General features: G+C 38.4%; 1 protein-coding gene across 1 annotated transcript in view; it reads right to left on the minus strand.

The window, feature by feature from the left end:
• Positions 1-23,844, minus strand: part of TRHDE (thyrotropin releasing hormone degrading enzyme) — a 207,013-nt gene that overhangs the window by 91,555 nt on the left and 91,614 nt on the right. The window contains exon 6 of the mRNA XM_065741352.1: positions 11,471-11,608. Within this exon, the coding sequence (XP_065597424.1) occupies positions 11,471-11,608 (138 nt within the window). The remainder of the gene's footprint in view (positions 1-11,470; positions 11,609-23,844) is intronic.

A 23,844-nucleotide genomic window follows, 5' to 3' on the forward strand; every position in this document is an offset into this window, starting at 1 on the left:
AAGTAATAAAAATAATGAACTAATGAAGTCATTCTGGACAAGCAGATACTATGAAAAGTCAGAAAACCAGTACACAGAACTATGCAGAAGCTAGGAGTCAAAGACAAGGGGCCACAAGTGAAAAGGTACAGAAAATTGTAAACTCATTCAGCATTATTACTTTAAGGACCAAAAATTATGTCAGTATTCTACAAAGAGAATACATGAGAGAAAAATGTCACCAACACAGAAAAGGAACTGTGAACTACACTTGAATCTCAGAAGAGTAAAATAATCTATCACTTCGTACATGAGCTCGAGTAGGGAAAGAGAGAGAGCATAAAAGGCTAACCAGCATAGCTTTTCCATCCTCATTCCCTCCAAATCTCATCATTTTTTTCTCTAGAATATCTTCTTTGCTTTCCTTCTTTCTGCTTCTGCTTTTGTGAGTTTTTTTGTTTCTTTTAAGAGTAGGATGGAGATTCATGTGACTGAACGCAGATGCCTACACTGTAGCTACCTAATGCTTACTCGGTTTTACACAGCTGAGCCAGCTGCATAGACTCCCTTTAAAGGCAATGGAAAGAGAAGCAAGCATTTCAGATACTTTTGATTCATCTCAACTGAAGAAATAAATCTGAAATAGCACAGATAAAGTGTAAACAGTGTAAAAACACCTCCCTGAGTTTGTAAAGTCTGAGACAGTATCTTGCAGCCTCACCTATTGATTTATTTCAAGTAACATCAGATATCAGCAATAACAATCATGCAGAACTCAGTATAAGTCTTTCTCATCAAATGTCCACCTTACCGTGTTTGTTTAGGGATAAAAGCCAAGCACTTTGACATAAATACTAAAATCAGGAAGTATCTCGTTATGGAAACCACCACCATAGTACCCATGGTATAAAAGTGGAGTAAGACACTGAGGAGAGGAGCACTGGGCCCCCAGCAAAAATTACATAACTGAATTTCAAAGAAAAAAATCTAATACACCAATTTTCTACAAAACCTCCAATGACTTTTTGCTTTTGCTTCTCTCATTAAAAAATAAAAATAAAAAAGTCATATTATGGTTAGAGCTTTTACTATCAATAATAATCTCTTGTACTCACCTTGATCTTAAGTGATATTAACAAAGCTCAGATCACACACAGGCACTAACAAATGTCCCATTCTTTCCTTAAGCTACTGATTTAAGATTAGAATCCATACAGTTTGATCACTTCTAATCTATACCTAGTATATACCAGTATTCTTTTTGTTTTTCTTTACATGAATCAGTTACTTTAAACATACACAAACATTTCCTTCCTTAAACTATTTACTCTGTGTTATACTACAACTGAATATAACTGAAAAAGTTTTGAAAACAAAGATTTGAAGGAATAGCATGGAAAGACACACCACATTTTGGAGAAAATGTTCTGTGAATAAGTAGATAGGTAGGAGAGAAGGCCAAAATCTGTATTTGTTCTGAATCATTTGCTCATTTCATTTCCAGTCTGTAGAAGACCTTCCTCCAATCTGCAGCAACACTGACTGCATTGCAGCTTCATGTAGGACAGTCAAAAGGCAAGGTGACTGGTCAAAGAATTCCTGAAAACCCAGTGTCTCCTAATTTCCTATAAAAACCAGAGCTGGACAGGGAGACAATCTCCTTTTGCAGAAGTTAACATTCAAGCAACATAGTTATAGATGTACTGAGTTACTTATCCTTTACATACTCTATAGATTGCACCTTGCTGGAGTAGGAAGCTGAACTCATCATTCTATAGAGAATAGGCTCTAGGAGAAATTCTAGGAACTAAATTGTCCCCAGGAACTCTCTGACAGAATCTGTTTGCAAGGACAGCCTACTCCCCCTTTCCAGAAGTTTTGCACTCCACACTTGGATACTTTCAGAACACGCAGATTGATGCAACTCCAATCTTCAGACTTTCTAACAACTAACTTAATTATTTGGATTAGTATTTCCCATATATCTACATCAAACTGATAGTTCTTGCAACCTGTTAGAAAGAATAAACCCAGCACGGGAATGAAGCAAGTCCAATACAACTAATTCATCACTCTGCTGTACCCCTAAAAATCTGACTTCTCCTTTTACATCTTGGCCATCAAGTGATCCCTCACCCAGTAACCCCGAGGCACGCCTGCCATCTGCACTCAAGGCATGAACAACCTTAACAAAATCAGTGAAGATCACACACAAACTGAAGAGGACACTTTCAAATTCTGACTAGTATAGTTTGCATACTGACCAAAACGCACCTCTTCTTCATGAAACATGCTGAAGAAAGAGATTATTTTTAGAACTCCAATTCTAATAAAAGCAGCATTTTATTTTCTTAAGAATGTTGAATATATTTTTACAGTGCTCTATCAAATGAAAGCCTAAGGATACCCACAATCAAATAGCTTTTTGAGAAAATGAGTATAATTTCATTTCACCTTGAAGTTCCTGAATTCATACACTATTTCATATTTTTCAAAATACAGAATAGATAACTCCATGATTCAAGGTTCATTTAAGATACTGAAAGAGCGTGTTACAAAGCACTCATACAAAGAATGTACATTTGCACATTACTTTTATAATCTGAACACTAGCCAACATGTAGTATCCAAGCCACGTTTTTCAAAACAATCATTCTTTGTTGGTACTAAGCAACCACAGCTGGATGCTCTATGAAATTTAGCTTATTGGGAAAAACACAGCATGAATTAAACTGAAAGAACAATGCACATCAGAACATGTAACAAGAGTGTGACATTTAAAAAAGAACCCTTACAAAAAACCCTTACAAACCCTTAAAATTAGGAGCCAAAATGAAGTCTGTCAAATGTCGCAGAATATCTGACATAAAAAATATGTTTTGACTAAGTCACATCTGCAGAATTTGTTCCATTAGAGATACAGAACAGTCTGCATTTGTGTAAACAACTTTTTAAAAACCTTCCAGTGAGGAAAGGAGATCAGTATAAGCAGAATATAATACAAGTACAAGATATGACAATGTGCATCTAACACTAGTGTTCTTAGTCCAGGCCATGGACACAATGAATTATCTTAAAAAGATAAGGAATTTAACTTAAATTCCACAGCTTACACACAAAATTAAACAACTACACAACTGTCTCAGTTTGAGTCTGATTGATTTCTATGATCTCAGTAATAATTAAAAAGTGTCGATCTTCACTGAAAGCTAAAAAACTACCTAACTTTTATGACACAAACTAAAAAAAAAAAGTATTTTGCTACTGCATAAAATATCATTTCCAATTGCTATTTGCTTATCAAGCAGTGCATATCCACAATTTAACATGCTGCCGATTTTCATCAATAGAACCAGGACAAATTTTAATAAGCAAGTTAATCTTAATCTGTTTTAAAATTTTACTTGCAGTCTAGTTGAGTCAGTACTTTTAAAACAAGCAACTATACCTATAAACCTGTAATTTACTGTACTAAATCATCTAAGATGCATAACAGTATCTTATGTTCTTTTTATAGATTGTAAGGCTGTTTATCTGATGTCAAAAGCAACATTATATTCAAGGAGAGCTTTTCACTGGGAAATCATAATCATTTTCTGTTCTGACAAACACAGCTGTTCTAGGCCTGGATAATATCAAAATGGTCAGATGGCAAGATGAGCTTTGGTGAAATGTTTGTCTTAGACAAAAATTCTCTTGTAAATTTTAGGGACATGACACGGTGGACAAAATTCAGGAGTAAATGACCATAACTAATCACGTTCTTCAGGTGTTGTCATATCACTTTCTTTGAATAATAAAATATACCAGTTGCCTAGACTGGGGCTCCATTTACAACTGCAGCTTTATTTAGCCTGGCCACCAAAATCTGTTCTATGTGTTGACGCTACCACCAAGGAAAAATAACTTCATCCTTTTTCATTAAGAATGAGGAAACCTTCAAGAAATTATAAGCACAAAAGGATGAAGACATTATTTACATAGACAGGCCATCATCATAATACAAGTAGGCAGTGAATAAACCAGTGAGTTTTAAAATTCACTGTATTAAGAATCTCTCCTAATGATAAAAACTGGCTCCACAGTTCCATATAATCCATTAGAAGTAATTTATGAAGATTTTCCCTTTTATAATGGAACATTCACAGAAACGTTTCTATAATCACTGTTGCTTTACTTTAAAGAAGAAACATATCACCATTTTGCCAAACAACTCCATTGAGAATCTAAAAGCAAATTAAGTAAAATAAAACTAAAAATTTGTGACAATTCTCTATCGGTTACTAATGTGGAGATCAGCATTATCAGATAGCTATCTATTAATCCAGACAATGTGTTCTGCAGTGATACCACATAGTACTATTTTTCTAGTAGAATATTTTGCTATAATAGAACGGAATTTAAAAATCTACGTCTCTACAAAATTTATCTTTACCAGCTGTACAATTAATCTTATCAAAGATTGAAATCAGGTCTGTTTGACCACGTTTATTTTTATAAAGCATGAAGATTGACATTCCTTCATATTTTTAGTTAAATAAATATCACCTAAGCATCTCAAACATTTGTCTAAAATGGACTGATTTGCAACTAACTATAATAAGGCACGCCATTCTACTTCTCCTTTTTCAGTACATCCTTCAGGCTTTAGAAGTTCTATAATACAACATTCCTTTAAAATAACAAGAACAAAACAGCAAGGCTAAGATTGTTCCAGACAGCTCCCTCCTGAATAGGGGTCCTCCAGGCCAGCAAAATCTACAAGTAGTCTGTCATATGCAAGTTGTTCCAATGGTAATTTCTTCCCATGGAAACTACAAAGAGCACAATAACACTATTTCATAGAGCAAATTCTCAGCTACAAATCACTATTTCTCAACACAATCACCACCTTTAGCTATGCATTTTTGCCAGCAATGACAGAGCACCTACATGTCGCACACGTAGAAGTCTGCATGGTGTCCAAAGCTTGACTTGTCTTTCATATCGTCACTACTGCTGAAACACACCACCCACCAGTTTGCTGCACTCATGTCCTCTATTTGGTCTCCACAGACGTTCAGCAAGCATAAATGAATGCCACTGGATGCCATTTTTCTGCACGGAGGAATTCAGTGACACACAATTTCTTCAAACACACTCCCATAACAGACAACATTCCATCAGACTGCCCCTCTGCTGCCATCCATCACATGGCAGCAAAATCTAACAGAATATTGGCAGGAAGGTGCAACCTCTACTTTCATTACCACTAACATCTGCCTCTGACATTATAAGCCAATATAATAAAATAGGAGGCATTATTTTCCGACAGCCCTCATATTTTTTGTTAAGTTTTTCTTTCTGTTTCTCTATGTAAGTTACCTACAATTTCTTTCCTCTTTCCAGGACTTACAATTTGTACCAGATTACTTCAACATTTGTAATTCTTGCCCCTTTTTTCACTAATCTGATCTGGGATGAGTATCTGCAAAACTTATCCTTTATCTTCACTGTGGAAATGGGTTTTTTTCTTTCTCTTTTTTGTCATTATCAGGGAAAAATACAAAAACTATCTGTGAAGGCTTAAGAAAGTACTACACTAAGCTTTCTGTTTTGCCCTTTGCTGAAAATTACCATTAAAAAGCAAAGCTGGGGAGACAGAAAATCTAAGTACACTTCAGGAACTCCAGTGTATAGGTGGGTACTTGGTGCAAGCCCACCTTCATCAGCACTTATGCCATGAAAACATCCACAGCTACACAGTTCCCCTCCTTAACTAATTCGGGACAAATGCATAACAAAAGATGGCAGAGTATGTCTTGAGACACTGATACAATTTTTTGCTTTGATCAGCTGCTCCAGGCCCTGAGACCTGTCACTTGCCATTGCCTTTGAGGATGAGCAAGCAGGAGACAGTCATGTACTAAAACAGTTTGGCTATTCCTGATTGCTCTGCTTTGCATTGGCCTAACTGAGCATCCTAGTAAAATGTGCTTTTCTTTAAAATAGTGTTTTGATTAACATTAATTTTCCATTGTTATTATTTCTTCTAAGATCCATGCATAATTTCCTCCAGCATGGAGAAACTAGAACTCATGAATCACTCTAGGTGCACAGCTATCCATATATATCATACAGTGGTTTCTATGGTTCTTCTTCAGAAAACACTACACAAGCATATGTTTGGCAATACTGTAGCTTACTGACTGTTTTGAGTTAGGAAGGTGCTCAAATGTACCTGCTTGGCTTTACACACCAGCACCTCATTGAGCTGGAGTAGGATCTCCTGTATACTTGAAGTCAGGCACTCTTGGAACTACCCTGAACCTGAAGACTTCACCAACTTCATATTTCAATGGCTTTCATACTGGAAGCTGTGAAGATCTACAACATTTTTATCTAAACAGAAAAATTGTTTTCTTTAAAAGATACATCCTCTAATGTAATACATTACCCTCAAATGTCTCTTGGAAACACCTCCTGCAGTCTGGCCACTGACCTTCTGAGTTAGCAAGTCAAGGGACAGTCACTACCATCAAACGTGCACAAATAGCTTCACGACATTCACGGGTGACATCACAGCTAAATTAGTCAGGAAGAACAAACCTTTACACTGTAGTAAGGGGATGGGTTGCAAAGTGACCTGAAATTTATTGTAAGAATTTTAACTAGCTAGCTGGATGCCATAGCATGTTCCTGATTTAGTTATGTGAATAATTAAAAATGTAATCTGTTTTATCATTTTATTATTTATTTGTTAGCATCTCCCTAGTATTTCTTAAGTGTTCATGAGCTGTTCTTTCTTTCAAGTAGTCACTAAAGATATATCTCACATCTATTTTGTTAGGCAAAGACTCACAATCTCATTTAAGAACTAAACATATTTCATGCCAATACTAATATTAGTTTCACTGGTCAGAACAGATGTTTGGGGTTTTGTTAATTGATTTCAGAGCCAGGATCCTTCCAGTTTTCTGAGGAATAGAAGTGAAAAGAATGAAGATTTTAGATTTTAGAACTGACTGTTCTTGCAAAACATGTTACACTGAATTTTCAGAGAGAAATATAGAGTAAGCCAGTCACTACTTTCAGTTTCTTAAATCCTCTTTTGCCCGAACTGTTTCTTGCAACATATGGGAAAACTGATCATTTTTCTTTGTGTGGATCACTTGCATAGTTCTTCTAACATTGCCCTTGGGAAGGTTGCCTCTCTCTTCCTTTATAACTATTAGAAATTATATCCTCCATACATCAGACTTTTGCAGAAAGCAGGTAAAAGCTTTTTTAAAGAAGCAGCACAGAGTTCCAAAAAAAAAAAAAAAAAAAAAAAAAAAAAAAAGAAATTATACAGACAAATGTTCAGGAAATAATTAATTACTTGGGTTGCAAAGTCTGGACCAGTAACTGATATCACTACAGAGTCTCATTTTACTGACAGAGAGGGAAAAAAAAAATGAATATTCTTCTCTATTCCAGCCACACTCTTCCTTGCTTTGATTATTACTTGTCACTTGCCAAGACGCATCCTGCTGGGAGTACACTTTGATAGTTACACTCCAGAATACTGGTCTTGCCTGCTCTGATTGCTACCAGGATCTGCAACCAGCACACTTTAAAGCATTCAGAAGCACGATGGAAACAACTTCAGATATTATCTAACTCTCTATACTGTCCTTGGTGCCCTTTCATCCCTTCTCTTATCTGGCTGTGACTGCTCATGTAGAGTATGACTTCTTTACTTCTATCTGGGATCTCTCTCTAACACTGTTCTGGGTCTGGTTGCTCCCTCTGTGATGCAGCTGTCTTGTTTCTCTGTTTCATTACAGCTGGTTCTTCCTTGCTGATTGTTGTTCTTCGTGTTATCCTTGTTGCACTCTCTCCTCTGTTGATGTAGCTCTCCAGGGCTATGATTCCTGCTGTCAGTTATTTCTGGTGTGGAAAGGCTGTCACGCTTTTTGCTTTGATTTAATAATTCTCAGATCCACTCTTGTGTTCAACAGGCTATATTTCCCGCTGCACTTGGGATATAACCACTTTTCCTGTCATTGTGGGAGGACACCCTCTTACTTCCAGCTGCACTAGGAAAATATATCCACTCTGATGTGAGCTGAGAGCCTTGAATCATCTACCACTATTGTTTGCTTATTAATGTACTATCAAGACTTCTTGTTTATTTCTACATATTTGTGGCCTTAGGGGAAGATGACATGCTCTTATGTGAAGGACTGCTATGATAGCATTTGGCTTTTGAAACAGACAAGCACCACTGTCAACAGCATAAGTGGAAATACTGTGTGCTGCAGTGCCTGTTTCATTCTGCTAATGGGATTACCTGAATACCATTCTTTGGGGGTTTAGTCATGAACCTTTTAACACATGCAATCATTGAGGACAAGAAAGTGGAAATGAAAAATATATTCAGCTCCAAGGCATTAAATAGCACAGTCTCGGTGGTTATCTCTGAGTATAGAAAGAATAATGACAGCTGAGTGTCTGTCTCGCAGACACAGGCATTTTAATGGTTTCTAATTGATTTATGCCATATTGATGACAGTAAAGATAATGAAATGACAATGACAATCTATGACTGTCATTTCACTGCAGAAAAATGAGATGGGAGAAAGTTTCACCATTTCAATTTCAGATAGAAAATAATAGAGAGAAAAGAGATCACATGGACAACCTAAGGTCCCAGGGAATAAAAGGTGGATATTTTGAAAAAAAAAAAAGATAATGCAATAAATAAATAAATAAATAAAGCCAACATATAGGGGAAAGATACTACATACATTGCTAGACTGTTTAAAAATTAACTTTTTAATAAAGACAGTAGAAAATACCTCACTAATGATCCTGACAAAAACTTTACTAGGGTCAAAATCAACAATTCCCAAGAACTTGGTATTTTTTAGTAATGTAAAAAATAAGTCAGCAATCAACTAAAAAGCCCTGCATGAAATACCAGCAATAAAATCCCTTGGTCAGGGCTCACTGTGTAAGGAGGTCTTTGACTCACTGGAAAATATTTGAACAAACACCTGACCAGGTACATTTTGGATTTTATTGACATGCTATTCATCACAGTATTGATATTGGCAGAGATTAGAGAGCTAAAAGGATAGCAGAACTTCTAGCTATCTCATAAAACAGTTCATTTCATCAACAAGAGAATTGATTTCAAGTGCAAGCTGTGCATGCTTGCATACAAGATTACATAGGAATGAAACAAGAATGCAAGATCTACAAAACTTTAAGTTTGTTCTAATTTATTCTCAGAAGGAAACAGTGTCAGATGCTTAGAGGAAAGTACAGAAACAAGGAAAAAAAGCAGCTATGAAGCCAGCAGTAAAGTTTCTTCCTATGCGAGACTGCTTGTATTCAAAACAAAAGGATGAATGGTTTGACAGAAAAGAAAATGGAAAACTTATTAGACAGCAAAACAAAGAATTCATTGGTAAAAGTGTCTGTGTTTCTATCTCCTCGCCTAAGAAAGTGCAAAAGTAAATTCTTCCATTGCCGTTTCTCAGGTTCATTGGCTAGATCAGGTAAATGAGTTAAAATTTGCAGGATCAGGCCCTGATATGAATACACTCAACATCACCTAAGAGTTCTGAGAGAGCTGGCTATCTGAAAAGCTGACTGGAGATGCTGCCATACCCACTGAACCTGGCCACTGTTACAGTAAAAATGAACCTTTAAATAGATACAATATGCAGACTACTCTAATTCACAGAGAAAACAGTGTGATCCCATTGGCCGGTACAAAATAGCTAACACTATACAGATGTGTCTTAGAATCCCATTCATCATTTCAATGTAAACAAAAAATTCCTGGTGTTTGTAAAATGTTCATATAATGAAAAGATTAGTGCTAAGTATTACAGTGTATTGTGTGATATTACTATTATCATATTAATTAGAAAAAAATAATTAGCTGGAGATATTAAGATACGGATGTGAGATAAACCTTTGAATCAACTGAGGTTCAGCTATCACCAGCAAACATGATTAAAATATTTAAACAATGAGAACACTTCAATAATGAAAAACATGCTGGTTATTATCACTTAATTGACCGAGAGTAATATTTTCTAAGGCAGCTAAAGTATTTTTGAAAATGTTATTTGTGCTCTTGAGCTACTTCAGTATTTTAGAGTATTTTCCTATGTATTTTATGTTCAAATATTAAATTCTATATCCATTAAACATTTATACACAGACACTCTCATCTGTCCACCCCTAAAGGAATAAGAACATCTAACAGAAGATGAACATCTTGAATTTGTTGCTGATGGGAATAACTGGTGACTCCAAGAGAGAATACACTCTCTTTTAGCCCTAAATATCTGCTAGATAAACTGGAAGCTCAGCAGGCAAGTCAGTGTTATGCTGCAACTGTCTTGTTACAGTCTGATGCTAGGCAGCTAATGATGCAGAAGGAAAATATTATCCACTACAAGGGTAACAGTCAAAAGACTTACTGTCTGGAGCAGAGAGTTTCAGTACAACCTTCCTAGTGGAAAGCTGCAGGAAACAGCATCTGCATACCACATCAAGCACATTTAGTCATGAAATGAAAGCACAGTATCAGACACCAAACCACACAGCAGAGAATCATCATGTGGTATGATGGAAGTCTCCAGCTTTTGGATCACAGGCTAACAGCAAGTCCAAAGGGATGAGGCTGAGCTCTACTCAGAGATGAGAGGTGACTGGATGAGGGAAATGGCCCCAAACTGATGCAAAGGAAGTTTCACACAAACGTGCATGAGAACTTCCCAGTGCAGTGACGGAGCAGTGGCACAGAGAGGTGGTGGAGTCTCCTTCTCTGGAGACATTGCAGACCCGCCTGGACGCCTACCTGTGCAACCTGGGCTAGGGAGCTGCTTTGGCAGAGAGATTGGACTCAACGATCTCTTTAGGTCCTTTCCAACCCCTACAATTCTGTGATTATGTGATTCGGTGAATTGTGCATCTCTCCCTCTCCTTCATAGAAGTCCCAAAGTTAGTTGAATCATTCCTATCACTGAAATACAACTTGAAATTGCCTGAATTAATACATACTCCTTCCCCACACCAGAATTCCAATCCTCTGCTCTTGCTCTTCCATAATGACTTGTTTTCACTGTTGATAAGAAAAAAAAAAATCTCATATGTCAAAAAAAAAAGGAAAAATATTAAATTCAGTACTTGAGAAATTTTCTGAAGAGTTCCAATAGGGTGAAGACTCCATATATTTTTGCTTTTTAAAGCATTTAACACGTTTCAGACACTGCCACAAAAGGAATAGTAATTAAAAGAACATTTAGTAACACTGTTCTATTGAATGTCATTGGATAAAATAACTGTAGTGATATGCTGTAGTATATCCCAAACATATCCCACATAAATTAAAGTAGCAGTAACCATTATGAATGTATCCTTGAGCATCTGTTTTACAGCCAGAATATGATTTTCTAATAGCTACTGACAAATCTATATAGAAATAGATAGGTTTAATTAGACCCACCTTTTTATATGCGATCCAGTCAAATACCCTGTCAATGTCTGTGGCTTGCTGCACCTCCTGGGATACTGGATGCGAACTGGCCAAACCATCCAGCAACATCACTTCATGTAGAACATCTGTCAGAAATCTCTGCTTTTCCTGAAATGCAGCATAAGCAATAGTGTCACATACACATTTACAATAATATAGAAATGACAACGGTTACCAGAGGCAGCCTCTATGTGACAGTTAACTAAAACCTGACCTTCTGGTTTGAACATAAGCCACCATCACATCTTAAAATCTTGAACAGGTCTGCAGAACAGACAGGAACTAACTCTAGCATCAGAGATCCCTCTGACTTGAAATCATTTGCAGAAATAAGTTAGTTGAAATACTGAAGACTATTAAGTGAATTGAAATGTATTTATAGGTGCAAACTGCAATTCTGATTACCATAACTCTTCACTCCCAATTACCAAGGCCAGGGACAAAGGAGAAAGCAGCAGTCTTCAATCACAAAAACCTATGGGTGCTACAGGTCAGCACTCAGGAAGCTTATTGCATACACAGATACAAATGATTTTGACAAAGATGAGTAAATACAATCATTAAGGCTTTATTGTTATGTCAAAGGTATAGTAAGATTTAACTAACTTGACTCAGTATCAAATTCACAGAGCAGGTCAGCATAGGACAGACTGATGAACAGAGCCCAGAGTGTCACAGCAAATACCTGCATCTTCCATAATTCATATTAAGAAACAATTTCTCCACAAGAGCTCATTTGCTCTACAAACATTATCTCCTTTATTTCACAGTTTCCAATCTAGAAAAAAATCACTACTATGTCTCTTTACAAGTGAGACTACAGCTACATGTAGAAGTCAAATGACATAGTCAAAATCACTGCTTCATCAGAGGCAGGTGCAAACCCAAACAATATCTAACATACTACTGATTCATTCCTATATCCTCTATAAATATGTATTGCAGAGGTACGTCAGAACTGCTGCATATTTACTCTGGCAGCAACATTAATTAAATGTTCAGATATACTCTATGAACTGTGGTGCATTCACTTTTATAGTACAAGTAGATGTGACTTTTTCAGTTGAGAAATGACATGCTGTAAAAAGTCCTCATACTGCATTCATATAGATGTCTCTACTCCAACATGCTGTGTCAGGAAATAAGAGCTTCATTTCCTTGGTCTTTAAAGGCACAAATAAATGCAAAGTGTGAATTAAAAAATTATGGAAGAATTTTTCACTCCCTGGAAATGATATATTTCTCAAACTTTATGTAAGTATAACATTTCCTGAATTAATGCTACCTTAGTGCCATACTGTACTCTACAAAATGGTGCTTTTTTTTCTGTTTTGCTTTTTTTCTGCTTTTTTTTTTTTCCTCAAAAGCTATTTGGATGTCCACAGATAGAATAGTCACACAATTACATAATAAACTATGTTTAATTTCTTGGGTACTAAGGTATCAATGTGTTAATTTAAATCATATTTATAAGAAGCTGAAGAGCTGTTTCAATGTTGATCCATCTGGAAATAAACCTCTACATTAAAATTCATTAGAGCACAAGAAATGTACCTTGAGTTGATTGTATATTTAGGCAATTAAAAACATAGGATGCAGGAAAACCAATTACCCAACACACATTTAGTGTTCTCAGCTGGCTGCATGAGGTAAGGTTTGTGAAGGGAAAAGTAATGTCTTGTTCATATTATTGTTCGTTACCAAATTTTCTCAGGCATGCACAGTTAGTAACTCCTTTTTTATGGGAAAACAAAAAGCATAGGGAAATAAGTATTATGACAGTCTCACTCAGGGGAAAACCACTGAGGTAGAAAGGATTGCAGATCCTTTGGTTACACCTCAGTCACGTTCTCTATTACTAGCAGAACACCTATTTCATCAGAAGGATAATATGTAACAGGTACGAAAACACACAGGTACAGATCCATCTCCAAAATTCATGTCTGAATATCATGGTTAATGAACAAGTGTACAAGTGTTGCTCTTCAGAATTTACTCAAAAGGATATTTGTTAATTACACAGGAATACTTTGAGTATAAAATGTGGAATCAAAAAAACGAGCATAATGTGAAGCTATAAAGAATATGTAAGATATTAAAAAACCAAAGGATATACTTTTGTTTTCTGTGGTGCCATCTTTTTTTCTTATGTTAGCCTTTGACGAGCAGGAAGGGAGCATTTTAGATTCATCACAGTTAATTCAAATTACCATAACTAGAAAGTTTTCCTTAAAATTTATGGCAGACCATATCACTGGCATACAACAGAGATATCAACTGTGTCTTCAAACATGTTTGCATGCATTTTAGCATGAATTAGGAAGATTTTTTGAGCTATAAAGCTAATTTCTTTGAAATAAAAATTTCTAAAGTATTCCCACCTTTTCCCTTCAATACACAGTCTCTGAGAGTAGGTTTCAAAAGAAGACTAACTGCAGAACTCCAGGGAGATACTGAGAGAAGAGTTTCCCAGTTGAGAGCAGGCATTCAGCTTGAAGAGACAACAGAAAACTGAACTGCAGAAACAAACTAAAACCACCTTAATCATTTTGTTGAAGAAACACCACTTCAGCTATTAGAGTCATATCAGAACATTAAGGGGAAAAGGGCAACACACATGACCAAATTGCTTATAATGATAGAAATGGGGCCTTTTATCCCCTAGTTATTTTACCTGATGCAGTACAGTGGAATTGATCTGATTTAGCATGATATCTACCAGACTAAAGAAACACATAGCACAGAAAAGAAAATCAATTTTGGAATGCATTTAATGAGGCCAGTGAGCTGTCAACCTGGTAGGTGACATGTTTGCAGCTAAACATGAAACAATTACAAAATGTTGTTCAAGATTGCTCTCCTCCAAGGGAGTTCAGCTGCAAGAGAAAAGCCAAAGACTGTGATTTGCCTGTAACAGAAAGAGGGCTTCAGATGAGTCTCTGGGGTTTTACCAGTAAACTGTCAGTAGCTGTAGATAAGCACAAGGCAGTGCACTGAGCAAGAGCTGGTAGGATAACAGCAGAATCCTAGTCTGAAATAAGACTGAAATAAGGACAGAAACACTTGCACTCAAGCCTGTGTCTTTCTTTAAAGGCAAGCAAAAAGCTACTCCACTTTTCCTGCCCACCTGGCATCCAGCCTCTTCATTTCCTGTTTTCAGCACCTTCCTGGAGCTGAGAGTAGCCAAAGTCTGGAAGGCCACATTCTCTTGCATTGAGAAAGAAAAGATATGCTCATTACTTCCTGTTCATTTCTTCCTTGAACTTCCGGATGCACAGACTGAAATGTTTCTCTGGGGAATGAAGTTCTTCTTCTCTTCTGAGACAGGTATACCTGGAACTATCGATGATCCACAGAGCTGGAGCATTAACTCTTTAACTCTAAATGCACTACATGATGTTATGATGTGGAATACCAGTACCAAAAATCATAAAACCATGACATTCCACCCCTTATTCCACATCACTACATCATGTTTGATATATACGTATAGAAGAACAATGATTAACATGCATTAAATACACACAACATATATATGTATATACATGGAATTAACGACCGCACTCCCCCAACATCAAATTCCCTTGTGGTACACATTGAACATCCCCATTCTTCTGCATCACCCACCAAGTGGACCCAGGTCCTTGAGCAAAAACAGTTCCACGGAGAGGTTTACCCTTTCCAGAAGCTGGAAGGACCCAAACTGTTTTTCCCAACATGTTCTTTACATGTACTACAGGGACCTTATCTCCCTCTACAGTAGGTAGAGATCTGGATTGGGCAGGACCATCGCGATTGATGGATCCTCGAGTGTTGACCAACCAGGTGGCTTCTGCCAAATGCTTCTCCCAGTGCTTAAATGTTCCGCCACCCATTGCTTTCAATATGGTTTTTAACAATCCATTGTACCTTTCAATTTTACCAGAAGCTGGTGCGTGATAGGGGATATGATAAATCCACTCAATGCCATGATCTTTGGCCCAAGTATTTACAAGAGAATTTTTGAAATGAGTTCCATTATCGGACTCAATTCTTTCTGGAGTGCCATGTCGCCATAGGACTTGTTTCTCAAGCCCTAAGATGGTGTTTCGGGCAGTAGCATGGGGTACTGCATATGTTTCAAGCCACCCAGTGGTTGCTTCCACCATGGTGAGCACATAACGCTTACCACTGCGAGATCGTGGCAAGGTGATATAATCAACCTGCCACGCCTCCCCATATTTATACTTTTGCCATCGCCCTTCTCCCCAAAGAGGTTTCATTCTCTTGGCTTGTTTAATTGTGGCGCATGTATCACAGTCATGGATAACCTGTGCAATAGCATCCATAGTTAAGTCCACCCCTCGGTCTCTAGCCCATTTATATGTTGCATCTCTTCCTTGATGGCCAGAGGTCTCATGGGCCCATCGAGCTAAAAATAATTCACTCTTGTGTTGCCAGTCCAAGTCTGCTTGAGCCACCTTAACTTCGGCAGCTCGATCTACCTGATGGTTATTTTGTTGTTCCTCAGTTGCCCGGCTCTTAGGAACATGAGCATCTACATGGCGCACCTTTACAACCATATTCTTTATTCGGGCAGCAATGTCTCTCCACAGTTCAGCAGCCCAAATAGGTTTACCCCTCCGTTGCCAACCATTTTGTTCCCATTGCTGTAACCACCCCCATAAAGCATTTGCCACCATCCATGAGTCAGTGTAAAGATAAAGCACTGGCCACCTCTCTCGTTCAGCAATATCTAAGGCCAGCTGGACAGCTTTTACCTCTGCAAATTGACTTGATTCTCTTTTTCCTTCAGTGGCCTCTGCAACTCGTCGTGTGGGGCTCCACACAGCAGATTTCCATCTGCGGTGCTTACCCACAATGCGACAGGATCCATCTGTGAACAGGGCATATCTCTTTTCATTGTCTGGTAGTTCATTATATGGTGGGGCCTCTTTAGCACGTGATACCTCCTCTGCTGGTATTGTTCCAAACTTTTTACCTTCAGGCCAGTCCATGATCACTTCTAGGATTCCTGGATGACTGAGGTTCCCCATCCGAGCTCGCTGTGTAATCAGCGCAACCCACTTACTCCAAGTGGCATCAGTAGCATGATGGGTAGAGGGAACCTTTCCCTTGAACATCCAGTTCAGCACTGGCAATCGAGGTGCCAGAAGGAGCTGCGCTTCAGTACCGATTACTTCGGAAGCAGCTCGAACCCCCTCGTACGCGGCTAAGATCTCCTTCTCAGTTGGAGTGTAGCGCTCCTCAGACCCCCTGTACGCCCGACTCCAGAATCCAAGGGGTCGGCCTCGGGTCTCTCCAGGAGCTCTTTGCCACAAACTCCAAGTGGGACCTTCCTTTCCAGCAGCAGTGTAGAGGATGTTCTTTACATCCTGTCCCGTCCGCACTGGCCCCAGGGCCACGGCACGGGCTATCTCCTGCTTAATTTGCTCAAAAGCCTGCTGCTGCTCAGGGCCCCACACAAAATCATTCTTCTTCCGCGTCACCCGATAGAGAGGGCTCACAATGAGACTAGTTTGGAACATGCATTCTCCAAAAGTCCACTACACCCAAAAAAGCTTGGGTCTCCGTCTTACTAGTGGGTGGAGACATGGCAGTGATTTTGTTAATCACATCTGTAGGGATGTGACGACATCCATCTTGCCACTTTATACCTAGGAACTGAATTTCCTGTGGAGGCCCTTTCACTTTGCTTCGCTTGATAGCAAAGCCAGCTTGCAGAAGGATCTGGATTATTCTCTCTCCTTTCTCAAAAACTTCTCCTGCTGTATTGCCCCACACAATGATATCATCAATGTATTGTAAGTGCTCAGGAGCACCACCCTGTTCCAATGCAGTTTGGACCAATCCATGACAAATGGTTGGGCTGTGCTTCCACCCCTGGGGCAAACGGTTCCAGGTGTATTGAACGCCCCTCCAGGTGAAAGCAAACTGTGGCCTGCATTCTGTGGCCAATGGAATTGAGAAGAAGGCATTAGCAATGTCAATGGTGGCATACCACTTGGCTGCTTTTGACTCCAGTTTGTACTGGAGTTGTAGCATGTCCGGCACAGCAGCACTCAGTGGGGGTGTGACTTCATTCAGGCCACGGTAATCTACCGTCAGCCTCCATTCTCCACTGGTTTTACGCACCGGCCATATGGGGCTGTTAAAAGGTGAGTGAGTTTTGCTGATCACTCCCTGGCTCTCTAGCTGACGAATCAGGTTATGAATGGGGAGCAAGGAATCCCTGTTGGTTCGGTACTGCCGTCTGTGCACCGTTTTTGTAGCAATCGGTACCTGTTGCTCCTCCACGTGGAGCAACCCCACAACAGACGGATCTTCTGATAGGCCAGGCAAAGCAGACAGCTGCTTAATGTTGTCTGCATCCACAGCAGCTATTCCAAAGGCCCATCGATACCCTTTGGGATCCTTAAAATATCCCCTTTTGAGGTAATCAATACCAAGTATACATGGAGCCCCTGGGCCAGTCACAATAGGATGTTTTTGCCAGTCTTTACCAGTGAGGCTTATTTCAGCCTCCAACATGGTTAACTCTTGGGAACCCCCAGTCACCCCAGAAATATAGATTAAGTCTGTCCCTTGGTGACTCGAGGGCATTAGAGTGCACTGTGCACCAGTGTCCACCACTGCCTTATATTTCTGTGGTTCTGATGTGCCAGGCCATCGAATCCACACAGTCCAATACACTCTATTATTCCTTTCCCCCACCTGGCTGGGGGGCAGGGGCTATTGTGGCTGGTAGGTACCTCGCTCAGTTCTGAAGGAGTACCGTTCAGACAGGAGGGTGTCTCGCTCAAACTGGAGGGTGTCTCTTTCAGGTTGAAGGGCGCCTCTCTCGGTCTGGAGGGCTTCTTGTTGAGACTGGAGGGTGTCTTTCTCAGTCTGGAGGGCATCTCTCTCAGTCTGGAGGGCATCCACACTGGATTGGAGAGCTTCTTGTTGAGACTGGAGGGTGTCTCTCTCAGTCTGGAGGGCGTCTCTCTCAGATTGGAGGGTGTCTCTCTCAGTCTGGAGGGTGTTTTTCTCGGTCTGGAGGGTGTCTCGATTGGACTGGAGAGTCTGATTGTCAGTTAAACGACTCTCTTTCTGGATCAGGAAACTGTCCCTTTCGGCTCGGAGACTCTCTCGCTCTATTTCAGAAACTCTATGCCTCTCTGGGATAGTATTGAATAAGGCCCGGTAAGCATAAGCCAGACCCCAAATAATTTGGGCCTCCTCAGATCTGTTTGAGCCGCAACATCCCTGTCTCAAATATCTGCTTAAGTTCTCAGGATCTTGCAGGTGTTCAGGAGAAAAGTTCCATGACACCGATGATGCCCATTTCTCTAAAGTCTCTCCTAAGTCCCTCCAAACTCCCTGCCAGTCAGTATTCTCTGGCTCTGGAGAAGGTTTTCTCAAAATATTATAAATACAAATACTGAGTAAAAGTACATTCAGGGAGACTGATACCACAATCATAACAAGCATTGGATGGGCATCCAGAAAACGCATAATGAATTCAAAGGAGTGGCCAGGAGTCTGTTTAAAAATCACAAGTTCCATAGAGTTAGCAACTTCATCTGGAGTTACTCCCTCTGGAACTGAATGCAACATTGAATACAAAAGCCAGGTAGGTATTTCCATCAGTGTTTTTAGTTTATCATACAGAGACCAAGCTCCATGGATCAGACTGGCAAACTTAATTAAGTCCCAGTACGTTCTGAGCATTACAAGGGAAAAACCAATGAAATGCAGTCCCTTTAAGACCAGTTTAAAAAGAGAAAGCATTTTTTTTTCTTTTCTAAAACTAGCTGGCAGTACCCAAAAAGTTTACAAATATCCCAGGACAACTGGCAGTACGCCCAGACTTCAAGGTCGTGTTTTGCCGTACAGCACCTGCAGTACAGATAAGCCTGCTAACGAGAGACAGATTCACTCTAAAAGTATGTCTCTGCTCGGCTAAGGCAGCTGGTCGTGCCCCACGTTGGGCGCCAAAAATGTCAACAGTTTACGGGCAGGTTTGGCCCGGTTCCGTGACAATTGGTGCGGGGGACCCACGGACCCACGCCCCAGGAAAGGGGAAGGGGGAAAGGGAGAAGGGAAAAAGGGAGATGAGCCTAGGAACAAAACAGCGGCAACGATCTGAGGAGGAAAGCTAATTTACTAAATAAGATATCAGAAAGCAAAATAACACAATATAATACAATATAATTGGAATTAAAGCTAATAAATCAAATAAAATGAGCAAGAGAGAGTGTCCGATAAACCGAAGGCCTTACGCTAACGCTGAAGGCGGACGGCAGCGAGCACCCACTGCTGAGTCGATCCCAAAGGAAAAGAGAATGTCCCGTGACTGCAGACAGTTTTTATCTTTCCCTCTGAGCGTAAACACGTAAGAACGCAAAGCATCGCAAAGTCCTCTGGGGAATGAAGTTCTTCTTCTCTTCTGAGACAGGTATACCTGGAACTATCGATGATCCACAGAGCTGGAGCATTAACTCTTTAACTCTAAATGCACTACATGATGTTATGATGTGGAATACCAGTACCAAAAATCATAAAACCATGACAGCAGATCAATGCACCTTTTGAAGAGTTACTCGTTCAGATTATTGCCCACACACCAGTGGTCACTAGATTCAAGTATCTGACTCTTCACAGGAATGACTTGTAATCTTGGCTGTACATGGTTGTGTTGAAACATCAAGTCCTTCCCTGCATTTTCCCTTCCTTAGCCAACTTTTAAACAATATGAATATTCAAATTGTACTACTGTGGGGGAAAATGAGATGGATAACATGGTCAGAAATTGTACCTACAGCAAGTATAGCAATAAGAAGAAGAAATAAGAGACTATTTAACCATTGTTTTGTTTTCATCTTGTTCCAAGGAGGAAGTTTTATGGAAAGGATTTGGTCACTCTTTGTGTACTACCCTCCCCAACAGGCTGACCACCATTCAAATAGTCCATCTCTAAATGGAAAGAAAGAAACTGTGAAATAACCTTTTTTTTTTTTTTTTTGACAGAAAAGACTATCTTCAAGAGCCAATACAAATGGATTGTGTGTAACAGGATAACAATGATGGAATGGAAAGAGATCGCTGTGAGTGATTTAACATTACTATATTGAGACATAATGTACAAGTTAGTTAGCAGGACAATAATGTAATACTTATTAGTCACAAAAGTAATTTCTAAAAATTAGTATGAAATAAAAGGGAAAATAATTAAAATGAAAAAAAAAAAAAAAGAAAAATAAGAAAACATCCAAGAGCGAAACAAAAGGAATAACACAATAAAAGCAAAAATTGATAACTACTATGCAGAAGAGATCAAAGGCCTCAATATTAAAGGCACTGCCTTTGTTCTGAGGCTGCCACTCAAATCATGTATGGACTGAGAAATCTACATGAATAAAGCTTAATAATGGTGTGCAAGCGTGCAAACAATTTCCCTGTCAAACTTGCTCAAAATATCTTACCCAAACTTTACTAGCCACCAGCGATACAAAGGAGATGAGTGATCTCTCATGCCTGACAAAAATCAGCATTTGCAAGATGTGGTACTTTGGTTTATAGGGAAAGTACACCCTTGGGAAAAAGAAATAGGGGCAAATATCGAAAGCAATCAAAGAATTCTAGCATACACAATACCAGGAAGTTGCAATTCTAATACAGTACATTTTAGGGCGAAGCTTAACAAGCTGCAAGGGAATATAATATGCAAGGAAGCCACAGGTTCAAAAAAATATCTTAAGGCCAGAAAAGATCCAGTGGGGGCCAAAATGAAGCTCTCCCTTGTCTATATATTTACAAATACTACATTGTCATAGTGGAGGATGTCTCCTGAGTACTTGCAAGTCTCTCTCTCTCTCTCCCCTCAACTGTATTTTGAGATTACAGACAACTTTTTTAATTTATATCTCTGCACGTGTGCCTCAATTATGTGCATAGTTTGTTGGAGGAGGCCTGCAGCACATTCTACCTTTATCAGCTATGAATATGTCACAGTTCTATGTCTATCTCTATAACTCTCTTACATTTCAAATTTTCTTTCCTGATATATTTTCTTTTTAATGAAATGCCAAACTAGATAATCATGACCCCAGGTGATATATTTATAGTATACTATTTATAGCATAAATAGTACAGATACATAACCTAGGAGTTTTTGTGCAATTTCACCAGCTACTTCAACTGCAATTCCTGTCACCACTCTGTTTTTCAGATATAACTTTAATTCAGTTGTATACCAGACTCATTTTGTCAAATATGGACCTACAGAAATGAAGGACACAGCTCAAAACAGTAAACACTATGAAAGGAAATATCCCCTTCTGACCCAAAATGCTTTAAGGAAAACTGCATTTACTCTTTCATTCAAAGAACCTGCTTTGCTATCTTGTATGTAGTTGCCTTTAAAGTAGTAAGAGTTGATCAAAAATAAGATATTAACACAGATTTACTTTATCTTCGTGTATTTGTCCCCATAGCATTTTAAAATGTTAGGCAACAAGGTACAGTTTGTCTTTCAGTGCAACATTGGGAGAATCTGTAAGAAAAAATCCTCTCACTCTTAAGCAGTGAATATTACCAAAATAAAACATCATTTTGAGATATGTTTGGTACGTTGAGGCAACTTCCAGCTACACCTGACAAAGGTAATAATTAATGAGAATATTTTTCAGGTGCTCTAAAATTTGCATGGCATGCCTAGATTTTACCATCCTGAAAGTGAGCTGAGCTTTGAAGGCACAAACCATCTTTTGGAGACACTCCAAAAAATATATATATTCATTTGTATTTCAAGTAACTGCATACTGCACACAATTTTAAAACAAAACGGGTAGCACGTTTACAACACATGAGAATTCAAAAAGCTGTCTTTCAACAAGGATGCCTCTTGCTATACATCTAATTGCTTAGCTACTGAACTTCCCACACCAACTATATTTCCTATTTTCCCTAAAGTGAGTCCTTGCCTTGATCTTCCTCCTATATGGAAGGTAAAAGTTATCAAAAACATTATTTCTCAAATTACTGATGACAAATTGGTTAAAAATTCAAAATTATGTGAAATACAGCAAGTTCACCGAAGTTTATTTCTGAAATCTGAATCTAAACCCTGAACTCAAGAGAATGAAAATCACATGACTTAAAAGATTTCATAATTATGTAGTTTCAACTGCTTTCTCAAGATGAGCCAATAACAACATGAAGAAGGGGCACTGACATTCTCCAAACCTGTACTCAACCTCTTGAATTAATGTTTCATCTAAATGTTGATATTCATTTATGTCTGATCTCTAAACGTTAAGAGTTTAACTATCTAAAGCTAAGAATTCCAAATACTAATGCACCTTGCCAGAGCATACAAAGAAAATTTAAGAAAGATCACTTGAAGATTAAAACTTATTTTCATTGTTATAAGCTAAATTTAGCATAAAGATTTCTGATCTCTTATACTTAAAAAGAACAGGTAATAAGTAGCCAGAACATCTTACAGTTTACCTTGACATACCTCTTTTTTTCCTTACAAAGTCAATTCTACTTGAGATACTACTTAATTTTACACTGAAACCTTCCCCTGTTCTGAGTTACAACAGAAGACTATACAACAATTGACTTCAATAAGTAGTTATTGGGGCCAAAACACTCCTCGTAATAATAAAATCTTACTTCTTACAGGCATTGGGAGCCTTTAACCAAAAAAAAAAAAAAAAAAGGAATGATAAAAGCAGTTTTAAAAACAACAGATTGAATCTCTCAATGCTGAGTCAGAATGATAGTTGAGTTAGAAGGGTCAAGCAGGCTCCAGCTCAGATCTGAATTGCCAAAATAATAATGAAATAAATCAAAAAGGTACGTCTTGAGTCTACTTCAAAACTGATAATGATTTTTTTGATTTTCTCCAATGTCTAAAAATTGTCAGGGAAAACAAATACTTTAGGAAGCAACATAGCACATTAAAGATAAGCACGTGTTTAATGACAATATATGCTTTCATTACTTCAATGCCAATAAGAAGGATAGGCAATTATGATCATTTATCGAGGATTTGGGCAGAGTGTTGCATGATATTCAAAGTACTTAATGAAATGAAGTTTAGTTAAATAGCTTTCTATTAACTTTCCAGGTACAGGAAATTTCTTGCATTTTAAAAGCAGAAATGTTGATATGCAACATTATTATTTTCAGCTGCCTGTAGAAATAGCAGGCAGCTAGAGTGTGGAACCTTTCAGTGTGAATGAAGTACAATTCATTATAAGAAAAGTGAAAGATGCCCCTCCAGACAGACAAAATTTTACTGTATTTTTAATCACAGTTGTTTAAGAAAATCTTTGGCAAACATGACCATC

Source organism: Cyrtonyx montezumae, unplaced genomic scaffold (genome assembly GCF_038088225.1).
Source record: "Cyrtonyx montezumae isolate F1298 unplaced genomic scaffold, pur_monq_1.0 scaffold_3, whole genome shotgun sequence".
Lineage (NCBI taxonomy): Eukaryota > Metazoa > Chordata > Aves > Galliformes > Odontophoridae > Cyrtonyx > Cyrtonyx montezumae.